Source organism: Lontra canadensis, unplaced genomic scaffold (assembly GCF_010015895.1).
Source record: "Lontra canadensis isolate GAN:19392208 unplaced genomic scaffold, GSC_riverotter_1.0 scaffold7, whole genome shotgun sequence".
NCBI lineage: Eukaryota > Metazoa > Chordata > Mammalia > Carnivora > Mustelidae > Lontra > Lontra canadensis.
Window position 1 is genome coordinate 25,505,398 of NW_022631001.1, and position 20,170 is coordinate 25,525,567.

The 20,170-nt window shown below is 36.3% G+C and overlaps 1 protein-coding gene across 6 annotated transcripts in view; it reads left to right on the top strand.

Annotated features, from left to right (window-relative positions):
• FCHSD2 (FCH and double SH3 domains 2) overlaps positions 1–20,170 on the top strand; it is a 295,916-nt gene that overhangs the window by 157,571 nt on the left and 118,175 nt on the right. For all 6 annotated transcript variants that reach the window (XM_032853162.1, XM_032853161.1, XM_032853164.1 and 3 more), the window contains 3 exons: positions 7,024–7,157; positions 10,225–10,279; positions 11,561–11,689. In XM_032853162.1, the coding sequence (XP_032709053.1) occupies positions 7,024–7,157; positions 10,225–10,279; positions 11,561–11,689 (318 nt within the window). The remainder of the gene's footprint in view (positions 1–7,023; positions 7,158–10,224; positions 10,280–11,560; positions 11,690–20,170) is intronic.

Genomic DNA, 20,170 nt, shown 5'->3' on the forward strand with positions numbered 1-20,170 from the left:
AGTTCACATTCCTTTGAAATAGTTGGGAGTTACATTGGATAACACTTTAGAGTTTGTAAACTATTACTGTATCCATTAAAGTCTCATTTGTTTTTCATATGTGCTTGTTAGATATGTAAATATTACTATTTTACAAATGACAAAACCAAGGCTAAAAAATATTAAGGAGATTTAGTAGTAAATAACAGATCAGGAACTTGAATACACTACTTCCTAATTCCAAATCCCATGTAATCTTTTAAAAATGCTTGAAGTTTAAGTTTAAATAGGTTTACAGAAAAATACATACAACCTCTTTACCTTAGTAGACTACTTAATTCCTTTACTTCTTTTATCTGCTTAGTTTTTGTAATAGTTGTAATTAATACATTGATCATTTTTTTATGATATCCTATATTTGTCATTCTCTCCCATTTCCTAATTAATTGTTTATGTTTCTGTACAACCTTTATGTTGTTGTTATAATTTTTATTATTATTTTAAGTAGGCTCCATGCCCAGCTTGGAGCCCAGTGTGGACCAGGAACTCAAAACCCTGAGATCAAGACCTGAGCTGAGATTGAGAGTTGGATGGTTACCCAACTGAGTACCTAGGCACCTCTATTATTTTTTATTTCTGAATGAATTTTTAATTTATTCTGCTTTTTAAAATCATACCTCTGTTTTTGGACATTACCACTAAGTCTACAATAAAAATTTAACTTTTTTTCCTTGAAGTTATTATCTTAGGATGAGTTTCCAGGACACAATTACTGTTCAGAGAACCTGCTGGTTTGTAGGACTTTAATGTATTGGCTAAAGTTACTTTTACTTTTATTCCCGTCTTTAAATTACTGGCAATCTATACATGATCTGTGTCATACTCAGGGATCATACTTTTAATTTCTTCACTGGAATTCTATTATCCAAGTTTGTCACCATTTCATATGATCCCTTAGCCTTAGTGTAAACTTGTACATTAATTTCTGTGTTTATCAGTGGTCAGTGCTTATAACTCATGGGAAAGAGCTGGGCTTATACCACACCAAGTCTTTTTTTTTTTTTTTTTCAATATATAATGTATTATGTGTTTCAAGGGTACAGGTCTGTGATTCATCAGTCTTACACAATACAAATTGCTCCCCACAACACATACCCTCCCCAATGTCCATTGCTCAACCCACCATCCCTCCCACCCAGTTCCCCTCCAGCAACCCTCAGTTTGTTTCCTGAGATTAAGAGTCTCTATGGTTTGTTTCCCTCTCTGGTTTTGGCTTCTTTCATTTATCCCTCCTTTCCCCTATGATCCTCTGCCTTGTTTCTCAAATTCCACATATCAGTGAGATCATATGATAATTGTCTTTCTCTGATTGACTTACTTTACTTAGTGTAATACCCTGTAGTTCCATCTACGTCATTGCAAATGGCAAAATTTCATTTTTTAAAAAAAGATTTTATTTATTTATTTATTTGTCAGAGAGAGAGAGAGAGAGAGAGAGCAAGCACAGGCAGACAGAATAGCAGGCAGAGGCAGAGGGAGAAGCAGGCTCCCTGCTGAGCAAGGAGCCCAATGTGGGACTCGATCCCAGGACGCTGGGATCATGACCCGAGCCGAAGGCAGCCGCTTAACCAACGGAGCCACCCAGGCGTCCCAAAACTTCATTTTTGATGGCTGCATAATATTCCATTGTGTATCTAGGGACCACATCTTCTTTATCCATTAATCTGCCAATGGACATCTGGGCTCTTTCTATAGGTACTGGAGTGCACCAAGTCTTTTCTTAAGCATTATTAAGCTTCTTTGTAAGTATATAACTTAGTCTACCCCAGAAAACTGGATTCTGCAGAAGAAATTTATTTTAAAATTGGAAAGGAAATCCTAGGTAATCTTTTTATTTCCAAATTAAGTTTGATGACTTTTATTTAATAAATATTTTTGGTTCAGGCATACCTCAAAAATACTGTGGGTTTGGTTCTAGACCACTACAATAAAGCAAATATTGGAATAAACTGAGTCAAATGAATTTTTTAGCTTCCCAGTGTAAATAAAAGTTAGTTCACACTGTACTATAGACTGTTTAGTACCGTAGCTATGTCTAAAAAAATGTGCATGCCTTAATTTAAATATAGTTCATTGCTAAAAAAAAATGCTAACCATTATCTGAGTTTTCATGAGTCATAGTCTTATTGCTGATAGAGGGTCTTGCCTTGATGTTGATGGCTGCTTATTGAGCAGGGTCTGGTTGCTGAAGGTTGGGATGGCTGTGGCAGTTTCTTAAAATAAGACAACAATGAAGTTTGCTGAATCCATTGACTCTTCCTTTCACAGATGATTTCTCTGTATTATGTGATGTAACATGTGATGTAACATGTGATGCTATTTGATAGTATTTTACCCACAGAACTTCTTTCAAAATTGGAGTCAATCCTCTCAGACCCTGCCACTGTTTTATCAACTAAATATACTTAATATTCTAAATTCTTTGTTGTCATTTTAACAGTCTTCACCAGGAGTAGAGTCTGTCTCAAGAAACCACTTTCTTTGTTCATCCATAAGAAGCGATCCCCCATCCATTCAAGTTTTATTATGAGGTTGCAGCAATTCAGGCACATCTTCAGGCCCCACTTCTAATTCTACTTCTTTTGCTATTTCCACCACATCTTCAGTTACTTCTTTCACTGAAGTCTTGAACCTTCAATTTGTAAAAAAGAAAAAAATTTAAAAATGCAGTATCTGTAAAGCACAATAAAGCAAAGTGCAATACAATGAGGTATGCCTGTATTTTGCTATGTGCAGACTACTTTTCTTTGACAAAAACCCAGATACTCTGACTTGAAGCAGTTCATTTGGAAAACATGTGGTTATGGATGTACTGAAGGGTAGGGAAGAATGGATCACAAGAGATCTCTTCATTGCACACATAGGCTATCTAATATTATTTGATGAATAGTATCTTAGAAACTTATATAAATGGAAAGAAAAAAAAAAAAAACAAGAAAAGAATCACCCTAAGTTTTCTGATGAGATTTTTGAGAAATCTTTTTAAAGATCTGAACTATCATAAGATCCACCTTGACATTGTCACACGTGCAAAAAATAATTTAATTAATAGCATTTTATAGATGAAAATGAATTAAGTAATTCCATAAGATGTTTGGTTACCCAGTACTAAGAAAGACATCTTGTTCTTCAAAGGGTAGGGATATAAGCAGTGAGTGGCTATGTGTGGGTCTGTGCACACATGTGCCCATGGCATTCACTTTGTATGAATATACTGCGATCCTAGCCACATGGTTTTCATCCCCAGGAAAAGTTTTGACCTTCTGTCCTTAGTTTCCTCTCAAAACACTCATTATCAGACCCATTCAGTGCAAGTAAATTGCCATTGTTTTCTTGAGTTTCTCTTCACTGTTTAAGTTTTTCTGAGGCCACTCTCATTTTAGGTGAACATTTTGGTTATAGAAACCTTACATCTGACTCCTCTTTTAAATAATCCATCTCTGAAACTAATATATTATATGTTAACTAATTGAATTTAAATAAAATAAAATTAAAACAAAACAAATAATCCATCTCACTTCCCCATTAAACATAGTTGCATTTTTCAGACCGTGCCCCAGTTTTTGGTTCTTAATATCTCATTTAAGTCATGGAACAGTTTCTAAGCTCTCCACACCCACAAACACGGCATTACTGGGATGTTTCAGTTTTCTGTGGGAGTGTCAGGTTGTCATGGTATTATTTTTTAATTTTTATTTATTTTTATTTTTTTGGTTCTAAAATTTAACTTCTCCTTTTTTAAAATTTTATTTTTTCAGTGTTCCAAGATTCATTGTTTATGCACCACATCCGGTGCTCCATGCAGTATGTGCCCTCCTGAATACCCACTACCAGGCTCACCCAACCCCCCACTCTCCCTCCCCTCCAAAACCCTCAATATATTTCTCAGAGCCCACAGTCTCTCATGCTTCATCTCCCCCTCCGATTTCCCCCAATTCACTTTTCCTTTCCTTCTCCTAATGTCTTCCGTGTTATTCCTTATGCTCCACAAGTGACACCATATGATAATTGACACTCTCTGCTTGATTTATTTCACTCAGCATAATCTCCTCCAGACCCATCCATGTTGATACAAAAGTTGTGTCCTCCTTTCTGATGGAGGCATAGTATTTTTTATTTTTATTCTTTTAAGTATTAAGGGGGGCACATATTGCATGGAGCACTGGGTGCGGTGCATGAACAATGAATCCTGGAACACTGAAAAAATAAAATTAAATTAAAAAAAAGTAATCTCTGTTCAGCTTGGGGCCTGAGCTCATGACCCCAAGATCAAGAGCTACATGCTCTACTGACTGAGGCAACCAGACACCCCTCATGGTATTATTTTTTAAATAAGCGGTTTGTTTATGATAAGGACTATTAAAACTAAAGAGAAAGGAAGATTTTTCTGCAAGATAAAAGATTATTATTTTAGTATATCTACACAGCAAAATCTTATTCAGCTACAAAAAAGAAATGAATTAATACATGATATAGATAAACCCTGAATACATTATACTAAGTGAAACTCTTGGGACATATATGGCCAGATATTATATAATTCCACTGATATGAAATGCAAGAAATTCATTGAGACAAAAAGTAGGTTAGTGGTTTCTAGGGACTAGGAGTAGGGGAAAATGGAGAGTGACTGCTAATTGGTATGGGGTTTTTTTGGGGGGTGATGATAGTATTCTGGAGTTAAATAGTGGTAATAGTTGTACAACCTTAAGAATATACTGAAAACCACTGAATTGTATACTTTTAAAGGGTGAATTTTCTGCTATGTGAGTTACATGTCAGTTTTTAAAAGCTTACTATTTTAAGGTATGTTTTCTCTACATAAGGACATTAAAAACATGGTTGTCACAAAACTGGGGCACGTACTATAGTGGGTTACATGGTAAAAGATATCATCACTTTCTTACTGTATGACTTGGGATAAATTATTTAACCTTTGTAAGTCTATTTCCTCATTTTTTTTAAAAAAAGATTTTATTTATTTATTTGAGAGAGAGCGAGCGAGAGAGCAGGTGCATGCACAAGCTGGGGGAGGGACATAAGGAGAGAGAGAAAATCCCAAGCAGACTCTGTGCTGAGTGGAGCCTGATGCAGGGCTCAATCCCATGACCCCAAGATCATAACCCAAGCTAAAATCAAGAGTTGGACACTGAACTGATTGAGCCATCCAGGCACCCTGTATTTCCTCATCTTAAAATGGTACTAATATGAATACTTTTATCAGAGTCGTTTGGAGGAGTAAATGTGATAATATTTATAAAGTACTATACTTACACATTTTGCCTGTGTGTGCGTCCATAAATCTTCTTAAATGTAGCAAAACACTGAGACTGTCATGATTATCCTAGGCCATACATGGCATGAGGTTTATTTAGAAGGACATTAGAATAGCAAACACAGTTAACAAGCAGGACGGCATCTAGCACTAGTATAATTAGTTCTTCCACCAGTGTATGCCTCAGTCTGCATAGCCAACCAGTTATTCTGTTTGGTTCCTCAGGTGAAAGGTCTGGGGTAAGAGAATGAGATTCATATGTACAGGGATAGCCACTGACCCTAAAGAGACTAAAAACTTTTATTACAACTTTATTTGTTTATTTATTACACCAGAACTTCTAAAGTCTCTGCAAAGGACTTGTCCATATACAGGCTTTATCATACTCAAAGAAGCCCGAACCCGGGACTTTTCCATCAGATATTTATTGTGCATTTGTACTTTCTTCCACATTGATGCAGTTTACCTATCAATGTTCATAAGTGGTGTTGCCACATTGTGTCTTTATCAGGTTTCTGTTGATACATAGACCTAGAAAGTTAAGTAAGGGTCCAGTTTTCATGCAGAGGAGAAAGAGGTGAGGCTTTTTTTGACCCTTTATTTATAGCCTGGCACTTGTTAAGTGCTCAGTAAATATGCTCTTAGGGAATCTTCCAGGTTTTTTGCTTACTGTAAAGTAGTCCTTTTCTTACCACCTAACAATTTTTGGGAAACTCTAGCCTGTGTGTCACATGTGTAAGTTTATTTGTGCTTTATCCTTGCTGCTCCAGTGTCTTTCCTCTACTCCGTGCTGTTCATCCTGTCAATATAGTTCCTCACCAGTGTTTCTTCCTGCTTTGCTGAGCTCTTGTTAGTCTCTACCAGACTCTGTTTCTGGCTCAGAAGTGTTTCAGTTGAGGCTTCCCTGAGTTGGCCTCAGGCTGGTAAAACTTTGCATTGGTCTGTTGCAAACTGGGAAAAGTGTTTCCCCTTTAGATATCCAGAAGAGTCCCAAAGCAATGTTACTTTGGCCCCAGTGTGTTATAAGAATTTATTAATTAAACATTTCTTTGAGTTAATCATGCCTGTTTCCATTCCCAGATGTGTATATGTATTCAAAGAACTGAGTTGGCAGTAATTTTGAGTAGTAATTGTTACATGGTACCCAGGTTTCTTGCTTCTCTCCATCTTGGATTTATGCTAGACTTGTCAGATTACACTCCTCCTTTCCCAGAGCAGAATTCTTCAGTATCCTTTGCACCATCAGTTCCCCAAACATGTAAAGATTTTATTAAGATTTTGTAGCACATTAAGACTTTTGCAGCACATATACTAAAATTGGCATGCTATAGAGAAGATCAGCATGACCCCACCCAAAGATTATAAAGAAATATAGGATTGCTTTGTTCTTTTGCCTTTAGTGTCATGGTATCTCCAACAATAAAAGCATTTTCATTGTTGCTCTTCTCCTGCCTTACCTTAACGTCAGTCTTCAGCAGCACTGAGGTTATTAAGAGTTGTTAAGCAAACTGGGACACTGTTCAATACATTTCTTGAGATGGGAGTACCAGCTGTTCGCTGGATTTTAATTTGCAGTTTGAAGGAGACTAAAAGTGTTGATTTTTCTCCTGGGTTTCCATCCTGAGGGCATAGTGCATAGTCCTTAGGACAAATTCATTTTTGGTAAGCCTGAAAACTAATACATCATAATTGCACTTTGTATTTTACAGTGTGTGGACCAGTTGACAAAGATCCAAACTGAATTACAAGAGACAGTGAAAGATTTAGCTAAAGGCAAAAAGAAGTACTTTGAGACTGAACAGATGGCTCATGCAGTACGAGAGAAAGCTGACATCGAAGCAAAGTATGTGCTTTAGCATTTCTCAAAAAGTAATTATGCAAATAAATGTTATTTTTGCCAATACTTTGTTTTCTGTTAATATAGGGCATAGTCTCATTCTTAGGTTTTGTTGGTTTAATCTGACCTATAAATGTTACATACTTTCAAATTTTTCTTTTATATTGGATGATCTCATTTAAATTAGTATAGCAAAATGAGAATATTTGATCAGTTAGTTTTCATGTTAAAAATTGAATTTTGAAAAGGAAAAAGGACAAATGAACATTGTATTGAACGCTTAGCAAAGCTGGTTGAAATTGCTATGGTGTCAGAATATCTGGGTTTAGGAGCTGGGGGGGGGCGGAATTCTTTCTAATATGTTTTTATCTATAGGAAGTTAAGCAATCTCATAAGCATCTTGTGAAAATTTAGGGTTTCCTCCAAAGTTAATTCCGTACCAAGGACTTGTTGACGAATATTCCTAAAGTATTTAACATTACTGGAAAACATATTTAATATTTCGCTATTTTAGTTTATTGTCTTTATTATTTTTCTGAGCATGCAGGTATTTCCCATGTGATAGAGTCAGTGAACCCATCTTTCCAATAAGATCTGAAGATTTTAGATTAGATTATCTCCTTATAGGAATTTCCTGTCATGGTGGTTTTGGGGAATTTGTTTTTTTAAAACTTTCAGGGATTCTAGAACAGAGAGTTGAGAGATCTGTTAGAGCATATATAAATACCTACTTTAGCCAAGGTCCACAGAGCAAAAATGAGGACAATTCCAAGGCAGTTCCTAAGAAGTATGGATTTAACAGGATCTAATTCACAGATGCTCATCGCAAAACACAGCCTTCTAATATGGCCCAAATTCAAAGCAGTTACATCAAATTAGACATTTTATTTCAGTGTGTAACTTTCCTGGAAAATTCATTCAACTACAGAGTAAGAAATGCCTCTTTATCTTCATTGGCTCTCTAAATGTTTATTGAATAATTATTTTGGGTACTTTGAGTACAGAGATGAGTAAGATAAGCTTTGCATCTTTAAGAAATTTAAAGCCTATAATTAAAGGCAGATGTGTTTAAAAGTAACTTTATGATTTGTTTATTCACAGTAGACTCAAATTAAGTACCTACAGTCACTTACATAGTAACTAATAATATGTTCGCTGTAGTTGTATGAAAACACTGCTTTGTAAGCACAGAAAATAAATTAATTTTGCCTAATGAGAAAGGAAACCTTTATAGAAGAAGTGATGTTTGGATAGAGTCTTGAAGGAGATGAGAAGGAAGCTCAGGAAGGGGAAATAAAGACCGGACTATGTGTACTTTTGATATGATGATTTGATAGATGGTGAGCTGTGCACATTAAGAGAGAGTATAAAAGGGAAGAGGGATGCCATTTGAAAGGAAGGATGGGTTCCATTTTGGATATGTAGGTTCTGAAGAGCCTGCGGGACACTGAAGTGAATAAATTTGGTAGGGAGTCATGTATCTAACTCTCAGGTGAGAATCTGGGCCTGAAGATCTCGCTTTGGGGTTGGTTGCCTATCAGATGATAGTTATAGGGATGAAATCATAAGTAAAATGAGAAATTGAGGTTGGGACCCTAAGGAGCATTAACATTTGGAAGTAGATGGTGAGGAGTGTGCAATACAATTCAATATTTATGTGTATCTTATTTGTTGTAGATCAGAATCTTTGAGCATTGAAACTGTATTATTTTATCTATTATTAATATCTTCTTAAGTACCACACGAGAGTTTATATGAGGATTAGCAAATGAAACAGAAAGCAGAAACTTAGAACCTTATTTTGGAAAATCTAGGTGCAACTCAGATCATTTGGATAATGACTGCAAGAAAAGGAACTGAGAATACCCCAGTCTTTTTTAATCTTGAACAGGCTCTTTCAAATTTTGAAGTGTGTGGCTTTTTCTAACCAAAACAAATAGGAATCTGATTAATAAAAGCAGACCGAACCCCAGGAAATACGAATATGGCAAGGTAGAAAATAACAGGAGTATCTTGGATGCAATTTTTTTTTTTTAAACAGTGGAGAAGTAGTTAGGATTCATATGTGTGCATCCCTGAGTGTTTCTGTTTTGTTAGAAAGATCATAGGCTGCGTTTGCTATCCTCCAAACATTTGCTATGCAGACTGGCTTGCTCCACCTTCCATTCCCATGGGGTCTGCAACTTTCCTTGGTATTATGGCATAGCTTCCAGCACATGTACTGAATTCTCCCATGGCAATCACCATGACACTGCAGTCAAGACAAACATTGCAGCTTCAAAAATCACTGGTCGGTCGTGGGAGTCTTGTTACTCCTTACTGTTTGTCTGTTGACTTTCTCCTTCTGTTTATCTCTAGCTGTTTGGGTAAAACCAGCATATTTTTACTACTGATTGTTAATTATGTTTCCTTCCCAAACTGAAAGGAATTGAGGAAAATAAGGACATCAGAATGGGAGAAGATTAAATAAAACAAAATCCTATAGGGCAGAGCCCAAGGACTTTCTCACTGTGTTCCAAATACTATGGTAAGAGTGGAGGGAGCACACAGGCTGGGAGCCAAACAAGAAAGACTTTTCATGGGAAAAATAATGGAATTAAGGACTTTGAAGAACCTGGGAATATCCTACTGTAGGTTGCATTGCAGGTGTTGTCACAGCCTATTGCACATGACCCTGAAAGCCTGCTAATTTTTGCCTCCCCAGATTGGTTATCCCTGAGTTTCTAAACTAAGTGTGAATTTAAGTGTGTGTAATTGCATGACACTGGGAATCACCTATAGTTTGATGACTCTTGTTTATTAGGAGATACTGATATATTGTATTTGTCAAATTGTATTCTTGTCATTCAGGATATCTTAATTAAATATCCCAATTTTCTTGTTGCACTACAATATTCTTCCTATAGTAAAGGAAAATAATCATTGCTCCTGGCTTTCTATTTTTTTAGTTCTCTTTTGGAATAGCATTATGGAAAAGCATCACTGTTTTAAAAATTTGGAATTATAATAATAAAGATGTCATATGTAATTTCATAATTTTATTAAACATACTGTATTTTCTCTTTTATTATAGATCTAAACTTAGTCTTTTTCAATCAAGAATCAGTTTACAGAAAGCAAGTGTAAAGGTGAGTTTTTAAAAACTATTTCACAATTGAAAAACCTTAGCTTACTAAAAAAGAACTGGGTTTTTTGAGGGTTGAAGTCAGTTATTTCCCCCTAATTTAGAAGCATTTTAAAGTCATTAACTCGGGGAATAAGTTTCCTTCCCAGTTCATGGGAGTTTTCTGCCTAGGTGTCAGCACTTTGGACACTGCTTGCTCCTCAAGATTGCTTTAGAGATAGGTTCTATACCTTACCTGCTTAGGTAGCCTGTTATCTATAACTCTTAGTGCAAGAGACTTTGTCCTCGGGCTTTAGAAAATCTACAGAATTCATTTCATTCAGATTTACAGCCTTGAGCAGATGCTCTGGGCCAGATCCAAGTGAGATTTTCCTGTGGGACCATCAAGCTGTCGAATACCTGATAAGTAAGTTTAGTGACCTGCCTTTGGCTGCCAGGATCCCAGCCAGCATACTATTCTTTTGGCACATGAGGAATGCTGATTTTTTTTTAATTTTTATTTTTGAAAGATTTTATTTATTTATTTGAGAGAAAGAGAACACAAACAGAGGGGAGAGGCAGAGGGGAAAGCAGACTCCCGAGAAGCAGGGAGCCTAATGTGGGACTCGATCCCAGGACCCTGCAATCATGACCCAAGCCGAAGGTAGACACTTAACCAACTGAGCCACCCAGGTACCTAGAATGCTGATTTTTAAAAAAAAAGATTTTCTAACTCATAGCAGATTTACCCATGTCTTTGAGAAATAGGTACTTACTTAATTTGGGAACCTTTATTTTCCCATCTGAATAAAATGAGCAAAATACTTTGAAGTATTTTGAAAAGCTTTGGAAGTATGTTAAGTGTAAATAACATGTGAAAACACTCTCGGGGTGCCTGGGTGGCTCAGTTGGTTAAGCGACTGCCTTCGGCTCATGTCATGATCCCAGGATCCTGGGATTGAGCCCTGCATCAGGCTCCCTGCTCAGTGGGGAGCCTGCTTCTTCCTCTCCCTCTGCTGTTCTGCTTGCTTGTGCTTGGTTTCTCTGTCAAATAAATAAATAAAATCTTAAAAAAAAAAAAAAAAGGAAACACTCTCACCATGTGTAACGGTTGTAATCATTATTTAATTCCTCAATAGTGTTGAATATTTTTATATGCAAATGAATATTTCTCCACATGGTTACCTTTACTCTTGTTGGGGAGCCATTAATTGCCATTAATTGCCAGCTAAGAATGGTATCCTCATTTATCTTACAGCGCAATATCAGTTTGTATTGATTTTTTTTCTCTTTCACTATGTTTTAGTTAAAAGCCCGGCGATCTGAATGTAATTCTAAAGCTACCCACGCAAGGAATGATTATCTTCTTACACTAGCAGCAGCAAATGCACACCAGGATCGCTACTATCAAACAGATTTAGTTAACATTATGAAGGTAATACAGCCTTAATATCTGTGCTCATTTGTTTCATTAGAGACAAAACAACTTGTGAGTTGACTATTCGGTAGATAGCATTGAGTCAGTAGAATAGCAGCCAGGTTTCTTTGCATTTCTTTGAACTATACTTGATATTGTTTGGGTACTTTATCTTTCAGGTAATTCTGAATTAATTTTTAATATAAGAAAGTGTTTAAAGCCAAATCACAGTAAAAAGACTCTAACTGTAGTCTCTAGTAGTGGCAGATATTTCCTGTATAATGGTTATTAATATATAAGATACAGAATAAGATTTTTTTAAGGCTTAGATTTTTAAAATTTTATAATTTTACCTTCAATTAATAGGTAAACCTGTATGTCGATGTTTTATGATTTTGAGGTACCCATGAGAAGAAGAGAAAATGTCTGGTAATTATATGAAGATGTCTCTACCCTAGGTAGCGCTCTGAAATGTAGATAGATTGTATTAATACTTTCTTGTGTACTCAAACTCAATATGGTCTTTCCCTGTTTATACATGTATTTGTTTCTTTCACTTCCAATGAAGTAAAAGAAAAGGGGTAGAGAAGAAAATCTTTTTTAAACTTCTGCCAGATTTCACCTGTCGCTGCATAGAGTGTATCTCATTTTCTCCTGTCTTCTTAAGGACCCAAACATTTGATTATTCTGTCTTTCTCTTATATTTTCAACCCATCCTTTTCAAATATTGTTCTTAATGACTGTCAAAACACATTAATTAAATTGCTTGCTTTACAGATCAGAATCTTTGAGAAAGGGGATGCAACAGGAGTGGGTGCTCTTTTCTTCTACAGGGCCTCTGGGAAAGAGATAAACTCTGTCTAGAAACTGTAAGTTCTTTCCTTGAAAGTAGACAGGACATTTCCTGATACCTTCAGGGAAAAATGGGAGTCATAGAGTCAAACTGGGCTAAGAAGTATCCAGTTGCAAAATGTTTTCTTCCCTTTCTGTTCATTGCCTGAACTCCCCTTTTCCTAGCTTCTGTTCTGTTTTGAATTCCACTGGTTAGAACATGGGTGGTAAGAGAGACAAGGGATTGTTTTGACATCCCAGATGAGAGCTCTGTTTACATTTCCCAATAAAATGTTAGACCTAGAGGTTTAGGCATTTTAGTATCTTATTGGGTGTACATAGCCCTTCAGATTTACAAGAACCAACTAGAGACTTGACCTCCCATTTTACCATGCTTTGTCTAGGGAAATATATATGTCTACTCAGTCTTAGACAACCCATTTATTAAAGAAGATACTCAATACAGTTTACACTTAAAGTTGTGATTTCCTGTATACTGCCCACTCTTAAAGCTGTTAACTATATATTTCCCCTTTGAATACTTTAAAATGAACATACTAGTTAAACAGCCGCAAAAATAAAATCTTTATGTTTTTTAAATTGAATCTTCAGGCTAAAAGACCTCTTTCTTGAAACCCTGTGGCCTTTGATAAACTGGGGAAGGTACAGTATTATTTTGGGGGTGTATCTTCTGCCCAATACAAAGAGGAAGTTAATGGGCCTGGCCAGCTCTCAAATTATATATCTTTGAACTTTCTTTGAAGTCCTAATGCAGATATTTGATCGGCATTGGTTAGGTTATGCTTCAGATTACTCATTTCAATCGACATTGTAAGGTACTGGAATGATAAAAATAGAGGCTGGAGTCCTCTTTTGTCCCTTAAAAATAGACAGATATATTCTCAGTTTTCATGTTGTGTATGTGTGAATTCATTTTCTTCCTCATGTTAACGCTGTAGTCTGCAGTATTGGAAAACTGTCATCAGTCATATTGTTAGCTGCTGAGTGAGTTTCTATCATTGAATTGACAGTGGCCCTTCGTACCTTTCTTAGAAAAGTCTTGTTTTCTGAATTGTTGTTAAGGTTATGATGCCCTAGCTAGGATCTTTTTAAACAAATTCTATGGATAATTTTGAGGCAAGAGGTTTGATTCTTTGGTTTAATCATAAGCATTTAATAGTCACTTACAATGTGGTAGATAGTGGACTACCCTTTGGGAAGAAGCAGAGATGAGTAAGACACTATCTTCAAAGAGCTCAGTCTGGTGGAAGAGAGAGAAATATATAGAAATGATTACAAATTAGAATAATGAAGCCCCACATCGGGCTCTCTGCTCAATAGGGTGCCTGCTTCCTCCTCTCTCTCTGCCTGCCTCTCTGCCTACTTGTGAGTTCTGTCTGTCAAATAAATAAATAAAATCTTAAAAGAATAACGAAATTACTTATTGGTGGAGGACCATAATTAGTAATATTAACAACTATTCCTTTTTCTCTTTGATTGCTCAATATTACTCTGGCATTATCCTAATCATTTTAGGCATATTATCCTTTATCATTTTTTTCTTTATCTTAGTTAGAATTCATAGTTCATTATTTAAATACCATTCTAGCCTATAAATGGAATGAAATGAAATTCCAACCCAGGAGGAACCCAGATAACCTCTTTGTTTGTACCTGAATCCAAGTAGCCAAGTACTACTGAAAACAGTCTTTAAACAGAACACATTTATGTTCATAAATTAATGTGGAACCAGTCTCAAATGGACCCTGAACATTTGGGTCCATTTGGTCATTTCCTTGGTTGACTCCCTAATATTTTTAACATTTCTTTCAACTTTTTTCCATCTCAGACCTCGAATTTACCTCTTCTCTTTCACACTTAGCAAGTGGTCTTCTAATTTACAGAGAAAATACAAGCCATTAAAAGGGAACTCCATTATTTTCCCATTACCTGCCTTCATGTGTGTTCAAGATTCCTCCAAGGAACCTCAACAACAGAGTTGTTTCTCCTGTCTAAAGATGATCCTTTCACCTCGGTTTTGGATAATGCCTTTTCAGGATCAAAACAACTATTCTATTTTCTTACATATCTTGGACATTGTATTCTTAGGTTAAAAGTGTAGAAGAAAAAAAAAAAATGCCGGAGAGTGAGAGTGAAGTAACTTTTTGGTGTCCAGCATGGCCAGGTGCTATCTAGGTACTTTAAATACTTTCTTTCATTTAGTTTTCATAATATCTTTCGAGCTAAATATCATTATCCCTGTTCTGCAAATCATATAGCAGAGTGTCAGTGAGATTCAGTGAATGTGTATATATTCAGGACTTAAAGTCTCTGTGACTTCAGAGCCTGTGTTCTTTACTAGATACCATACTGTTTTCTACATTGCATTCCAATCTTCTTCTTCTTTTTTTTTTTTTAGCTTTATACATTATTTTATTTTATTTTTTGTGTTTATCTTTTTATTTTCTTTAACTTTTTAAAAAGTTTTATTTTTTTTTCAGTGTTTCAAAATTCATTGTTTATGCACCACATCCAGTGCTCCATGCAATACGTGCCCTCCATAATACCCACCACCAGGCTCACCCAACCTTCCACCCTCCTCCACTCCAAAACCCTCAGTTTGTTTCTCAGAGTCCACAGTCTCTCATGTTTGTTTCCCCCTCCAATTTCCCCCATCTCACTTCTCCTCTCCATCTGCCCATGTCCTCTGTGTTTTTCCTTATGCTTCACAAGTAAGTGAAACCATATGATACTTGACACTCTCTGCTTGACTTATTTCACTCAGCATAATCTCTTCCAGTCCCATCCATGTTGATAAAAAAGTTGGGTATTCATCCTTTCTCATGGAGGCATAATACTCCATTGTATATATGGACCATATCTTCTTTATCCATTCATCTGTTGAAGGGCATCTTGGCTCTTTCCACAGTTTGGCAACTGTGGCCATTGCTGCTATGAACATTGGGGTACAGATGGCCCTTCTTTTCACTACATCTGTATCTTTGGGGTAAATACCCAGTAGTGCAATTGCAGGGTCATAGGGAAGCTCTATTTTTAGTTTCTTAAGGAATCTCCACACTGTTTTCCAAAGTGGCTGCAACAACTTGCATTCCCACCAACAATGTGGGAGGGTTCCCCTTTCTCCACATCCTCTCCAACACATATTGTTTACTGTCTTGTTGATTTTGGCTATTCTAACTGGTGTCAGGTGCTATCTCAATGTGGTTTTGATTTGAGTCTCCCTGATAGCTACCGATGATGAACATTTTTTCATGTGTCTGATAGCCATTTGCATGTCGTCTTTGGAGAAGTGTTTGTTCATGTCTTCTCCCCATTTTTTAACGTGATTATCTGTTTTGTGTGTGTTGAGTTTGAAGAGTTATTTATAGATCTTGGATATCAGCCCTTTGTCTGTAGTGTCCTTTGCAAATATCTTCTCCCATTCTGTGGGTTGCCTCTTTGTTTTGTTGACTGTTTCCTTTGCTGTGCAGAAGCTTTGGATCTTGATGAAGTCCCAAAAGTTCATTTTTGCTTTTGTTTCCTTTGCCTTTGGAGACATGGCTTGAAAGAAGTTGCTGTGGCTGATGTCGAAGAGGTTACTGCCTATGTTCTCCTCTAGGATTTTGATAGATTCCTGCCTCATGTTGAGGTCTTTTATCCATTTCAAGTTTATCTTTGTGTATGGTGTAAGAGAATGGTCGAGTTTCATTCTTCTACACATAGCTGTCCAATCTTCCCAGCACCTTTTATTGAAGAGACTTTGTCTTTTTTCAACTGTATATTTTTTCCTGATTTGTTGAAGATTATTTGACCATAGAGTTGAGGGTCTGTATCTGGGCTCTCTACTCTGTTCCACAGGTCTATGTGTCCGTTTTTGTGCCAGTGCCATGCTGTCTTGGTGATCACAGCTTTGTAGTAAATCTTGATATTGGGCAAATATTTATGCCCCCAATACGGGCACAGCCAACTGCATAAGACAACTGTTAATCAAGATAAAGAGTCATATTGATATGAATACATTAATAGTAGGGGATCTTAACATGCCATTCTCAGTAATAGACAGACCATCCAAGCAGAAAATTGATAAAGAAACAAGAGCATTGAAAGACACATTGGATCAGGTGGACCTCATAGACATATACAGAACATTCCACCCTAAAACAACAGAATACTCATTCTTCTTGAGTGCACATGGAACTTTCTCCAGAATAGACCACATAATGGGTCACAAATCAGTGAGAGTGAGATTATTCCCTGCATATTCTTAGACCACAATGCTTTGAAACTGGAACTCAACTACAAGAAACAGTTTGGAAGGAATTCAAACACTTGGAAGCTTAAGACCACCCTGCTTAAGAATGTTTGGATCAACCAAGAAATCAAAGAAGAACTTAAACAATTCATGGAAACCAATGAGAATGAAGACAGTTTGGTCCAAAACCCATGGAATACGACAAAGGCGGTCCTAAGGGGGAAATACATAGCCATCCAAACCTCACTCAAAAAAATTGAAAAAATCCAGAATACACCAGCTCTCTTTACACCTTAAAGAACTGGAAAATCAAAAATTAAGCCAACCCCACACACAAGAAGGGAAATAATCAAGATTAGAGCAGAGATCAATGAAATAGAAACTAGAGATACAGTAGAACACATCAACGAAACTAGAAGCTGGTTTTTTGAAAGAATCAATAAGATCAATAAACCACTGGCCAAACTAATCCAAAAGAAAAGAGAGAGGACACAAATTAATAAAATTATGAATGAAAAGGGAAAGAGCATGACTAACACCAAGGAAATAGAAAAAAATCATCAGAAATTATTATCAACAGTTACATGCCAGTAAGTTAAGCAGCCTAGATGAAATGAATGCATTTCTGGAAACCTATAAACTTCCAAAACTGAATCAGGAAGAAATTGACAACCTGAGTAGACCAATATCTACTAACGACATTGAAGCAGTGACCAAAAATCTCCAAAAAACAAGAGCCTAGGACTTGATGGATTCCCTGGAGAATTCTACCAGACATTCAGAGAAATAATACCTATTCTCCTGAAGCTGTTTCAAGAAGTAGAAACAGAAGGAAAACTTCTAGACTCTTTTTATGAAGCCAGCGTTACTCTGATCCCCAAACCAGGCAAAGACTCCACCAAAAAGGAAAATTTCAGACCAATATCCCTGATGAATATGGATGCCAAGATTCTCAACAAGATCCTAGCTAATAGGATCCAACACTACATTAAAAAGATTATCCACCATGACCAGGTGGGATTTATCTATGGGATACAAGGGTGGTTCAACATTCACAAATCAGTGTGATATAACAAATCAGTAAGAGAGGAGAGAAGAACCATACGGTCCTCTCAATTGATGCAGAAAAAACATTTGACAAGATACAGCATCCGTTCCTGATTAAAACACTTCAAAGTATAGGGATAGAGGGAACATTCCTCAACTTCATAAAATCTATCTATGAGAAACCCACAGCGAATATCACCCTCGATGGAGAAAAGCTGACAGCCTTCCCTTCCGGCTGCTGGGAAGTAAGGTAGTTTGTTTCTCCAAATTCCTTTTTTCGTAGCATATTTTTGTATCATAAATATCAAAAATATCATAAGCTAATATTTTATAAGCTTGGGTAGTATATTCTTAGTAGTTTGGATAGGGAAGGATGAAACACAGTGCATCAAAGTAGAAAAGGGAAGGAATGTCCAGCTAATGAGAATTTGGAAAGTTTAATAATACTAGGACTAGATGATAATTGGGCAAAGTAATAAAAATTAAACATCATCTTTCTCTGTGAAATAAATCTAGAAAATATAATATGGCATATCTTTTGCAGATACTTGTTTTGGTTAAGTGAGGAGAAAGTCATTATTGGTAACCAAGTCCCTTACTCATACGGCTTTTCCAGCTAACTTCTAAATATTCTGAGAGTTTTCCTCATTCACATGTGGAATTATGGAACTCATTTTTTTTTAAAGTCAAGACTCTTTTGGTTTCCCTGCCGAATAATTCTCTGCTGTTGTACTTCTCTTTCACCCAGTGTTTGTTCACTTTATAAATTATCATGAAAGCTTCAAATCTCTGCTTCTATTACTTTGCATCCTCTTTCTTTGTGTCCTCTTTCTTAGAGTAAGGCCCAATTTTTATGCATATTCTATCAGTCCCAATTCTGTGTGTTAAACTTACCCTTGCTATTATCCATGGTTTGCCTTTCCATCAGTGGCTGCAATTTTTTAAACTGGAGGCAGCTCTTTGTTCCCTTGAGTAAGTGCCCCGTCCTAGGTTTCAGATGACAACTGCTGTCAATCTGTCCTCCAGAGTGCTAAAGCTGCACTGTGCAGTACGGTAGTCCTTAGGTACATGCGACTGTTTTAAATAATTAAAAATAAGTAAAATCTTAAATTCTGTTCTGTAGTCATAATACCCACATTTCAAGTGCTCCAGAGCCTCATGTGGCTAGTGGTCACATACTGTGTAGTACAGATCTAGCATTTTTCCATCATCACGGAAAGTTCTGTTGGACAGCAGTGCTCTGAAGGCTATTTAGTTTTTACTTGTTTTCCTTCCATCCTTCTTTCTCTAGCTATCATCAAATCTGCTGATCATTTTTCTCAGTAACTATGACCATGATTATATATGTGTTATTTCAGAATTAATTGCTCCTTCGTTTGTACTCTATACTTGGAAATAAAACAGAAGTTGGCAAACATTTTCTGTAAAGTGCCTAACAGTAAATACTTTAGGTTTCTCTGTCACAACCATTCAGCCCTGACCTTGTCATTGACAACATGTAAACAAATGAATGGTTGTGTTCCAGTAAAACTTTATTTACAAAAATGGGTGTTGAGCTGGATTTGACTCACAGGCCTTAGTTGCTGATCCTTGGTATAGGACTTAAAACTGAATATGAAATTTTCAAATGTAAGTACATTCAAAGGTTGATAAATACCCATTAACTCACCACTCAACTTTAGAAATGAAACAGTAACTAGTAAAATGGAAGCCTCCTATGTGACTCTTCCTAAAATACATCTCTCTCATCCACCATGTTTAACTGCTTTTCTGACGATATATAGTGTATCATACTCTGCATCTTGCTTTTTGCCCACTAAATACTATATTTGTGGATTAATACCAATTTTTTACCTTATTCATTATCATTTTGCTATATAGTATTTCATTGTGTATGTTTTATAAATTACTTACTGATGTTCTCAACTGAAATTTTTGTTGGTTTTGTTTTACTTATAAATGAAACAGTGCTGCTATTAAATGTTCTTGTATATATCTCCTGGTGTTCTTCTGCAAGAAGTCGTTAAAAAAATATACCTAGGAGTGGTGTGTTCCAGCCACTTTACCGAAGAGTCTCAGATTGTGTTACAGCTCCTTTTATTATATCTTTTAACATTGTTTGCTTGTCCTGTTAAACTTAGCAAGTATTTCAGTGTGTACTGGTGATAGGCATCTGGGGATTCAGAGGTGAATTAGACATGATCCATACAGTCACTGAGCCAGCAATAAGGCTATAATTCTCTGGAGCAGCCCCAAAGGGCTTAAGACCTATGAGGTGGTAGATCCTTTCCCTTGCTTTATTGGTTATGTTATACTTGGCTTCCTGTGACACAGAAGGAGAAAATCAGAATGCTTCTTGCCCATTTTTT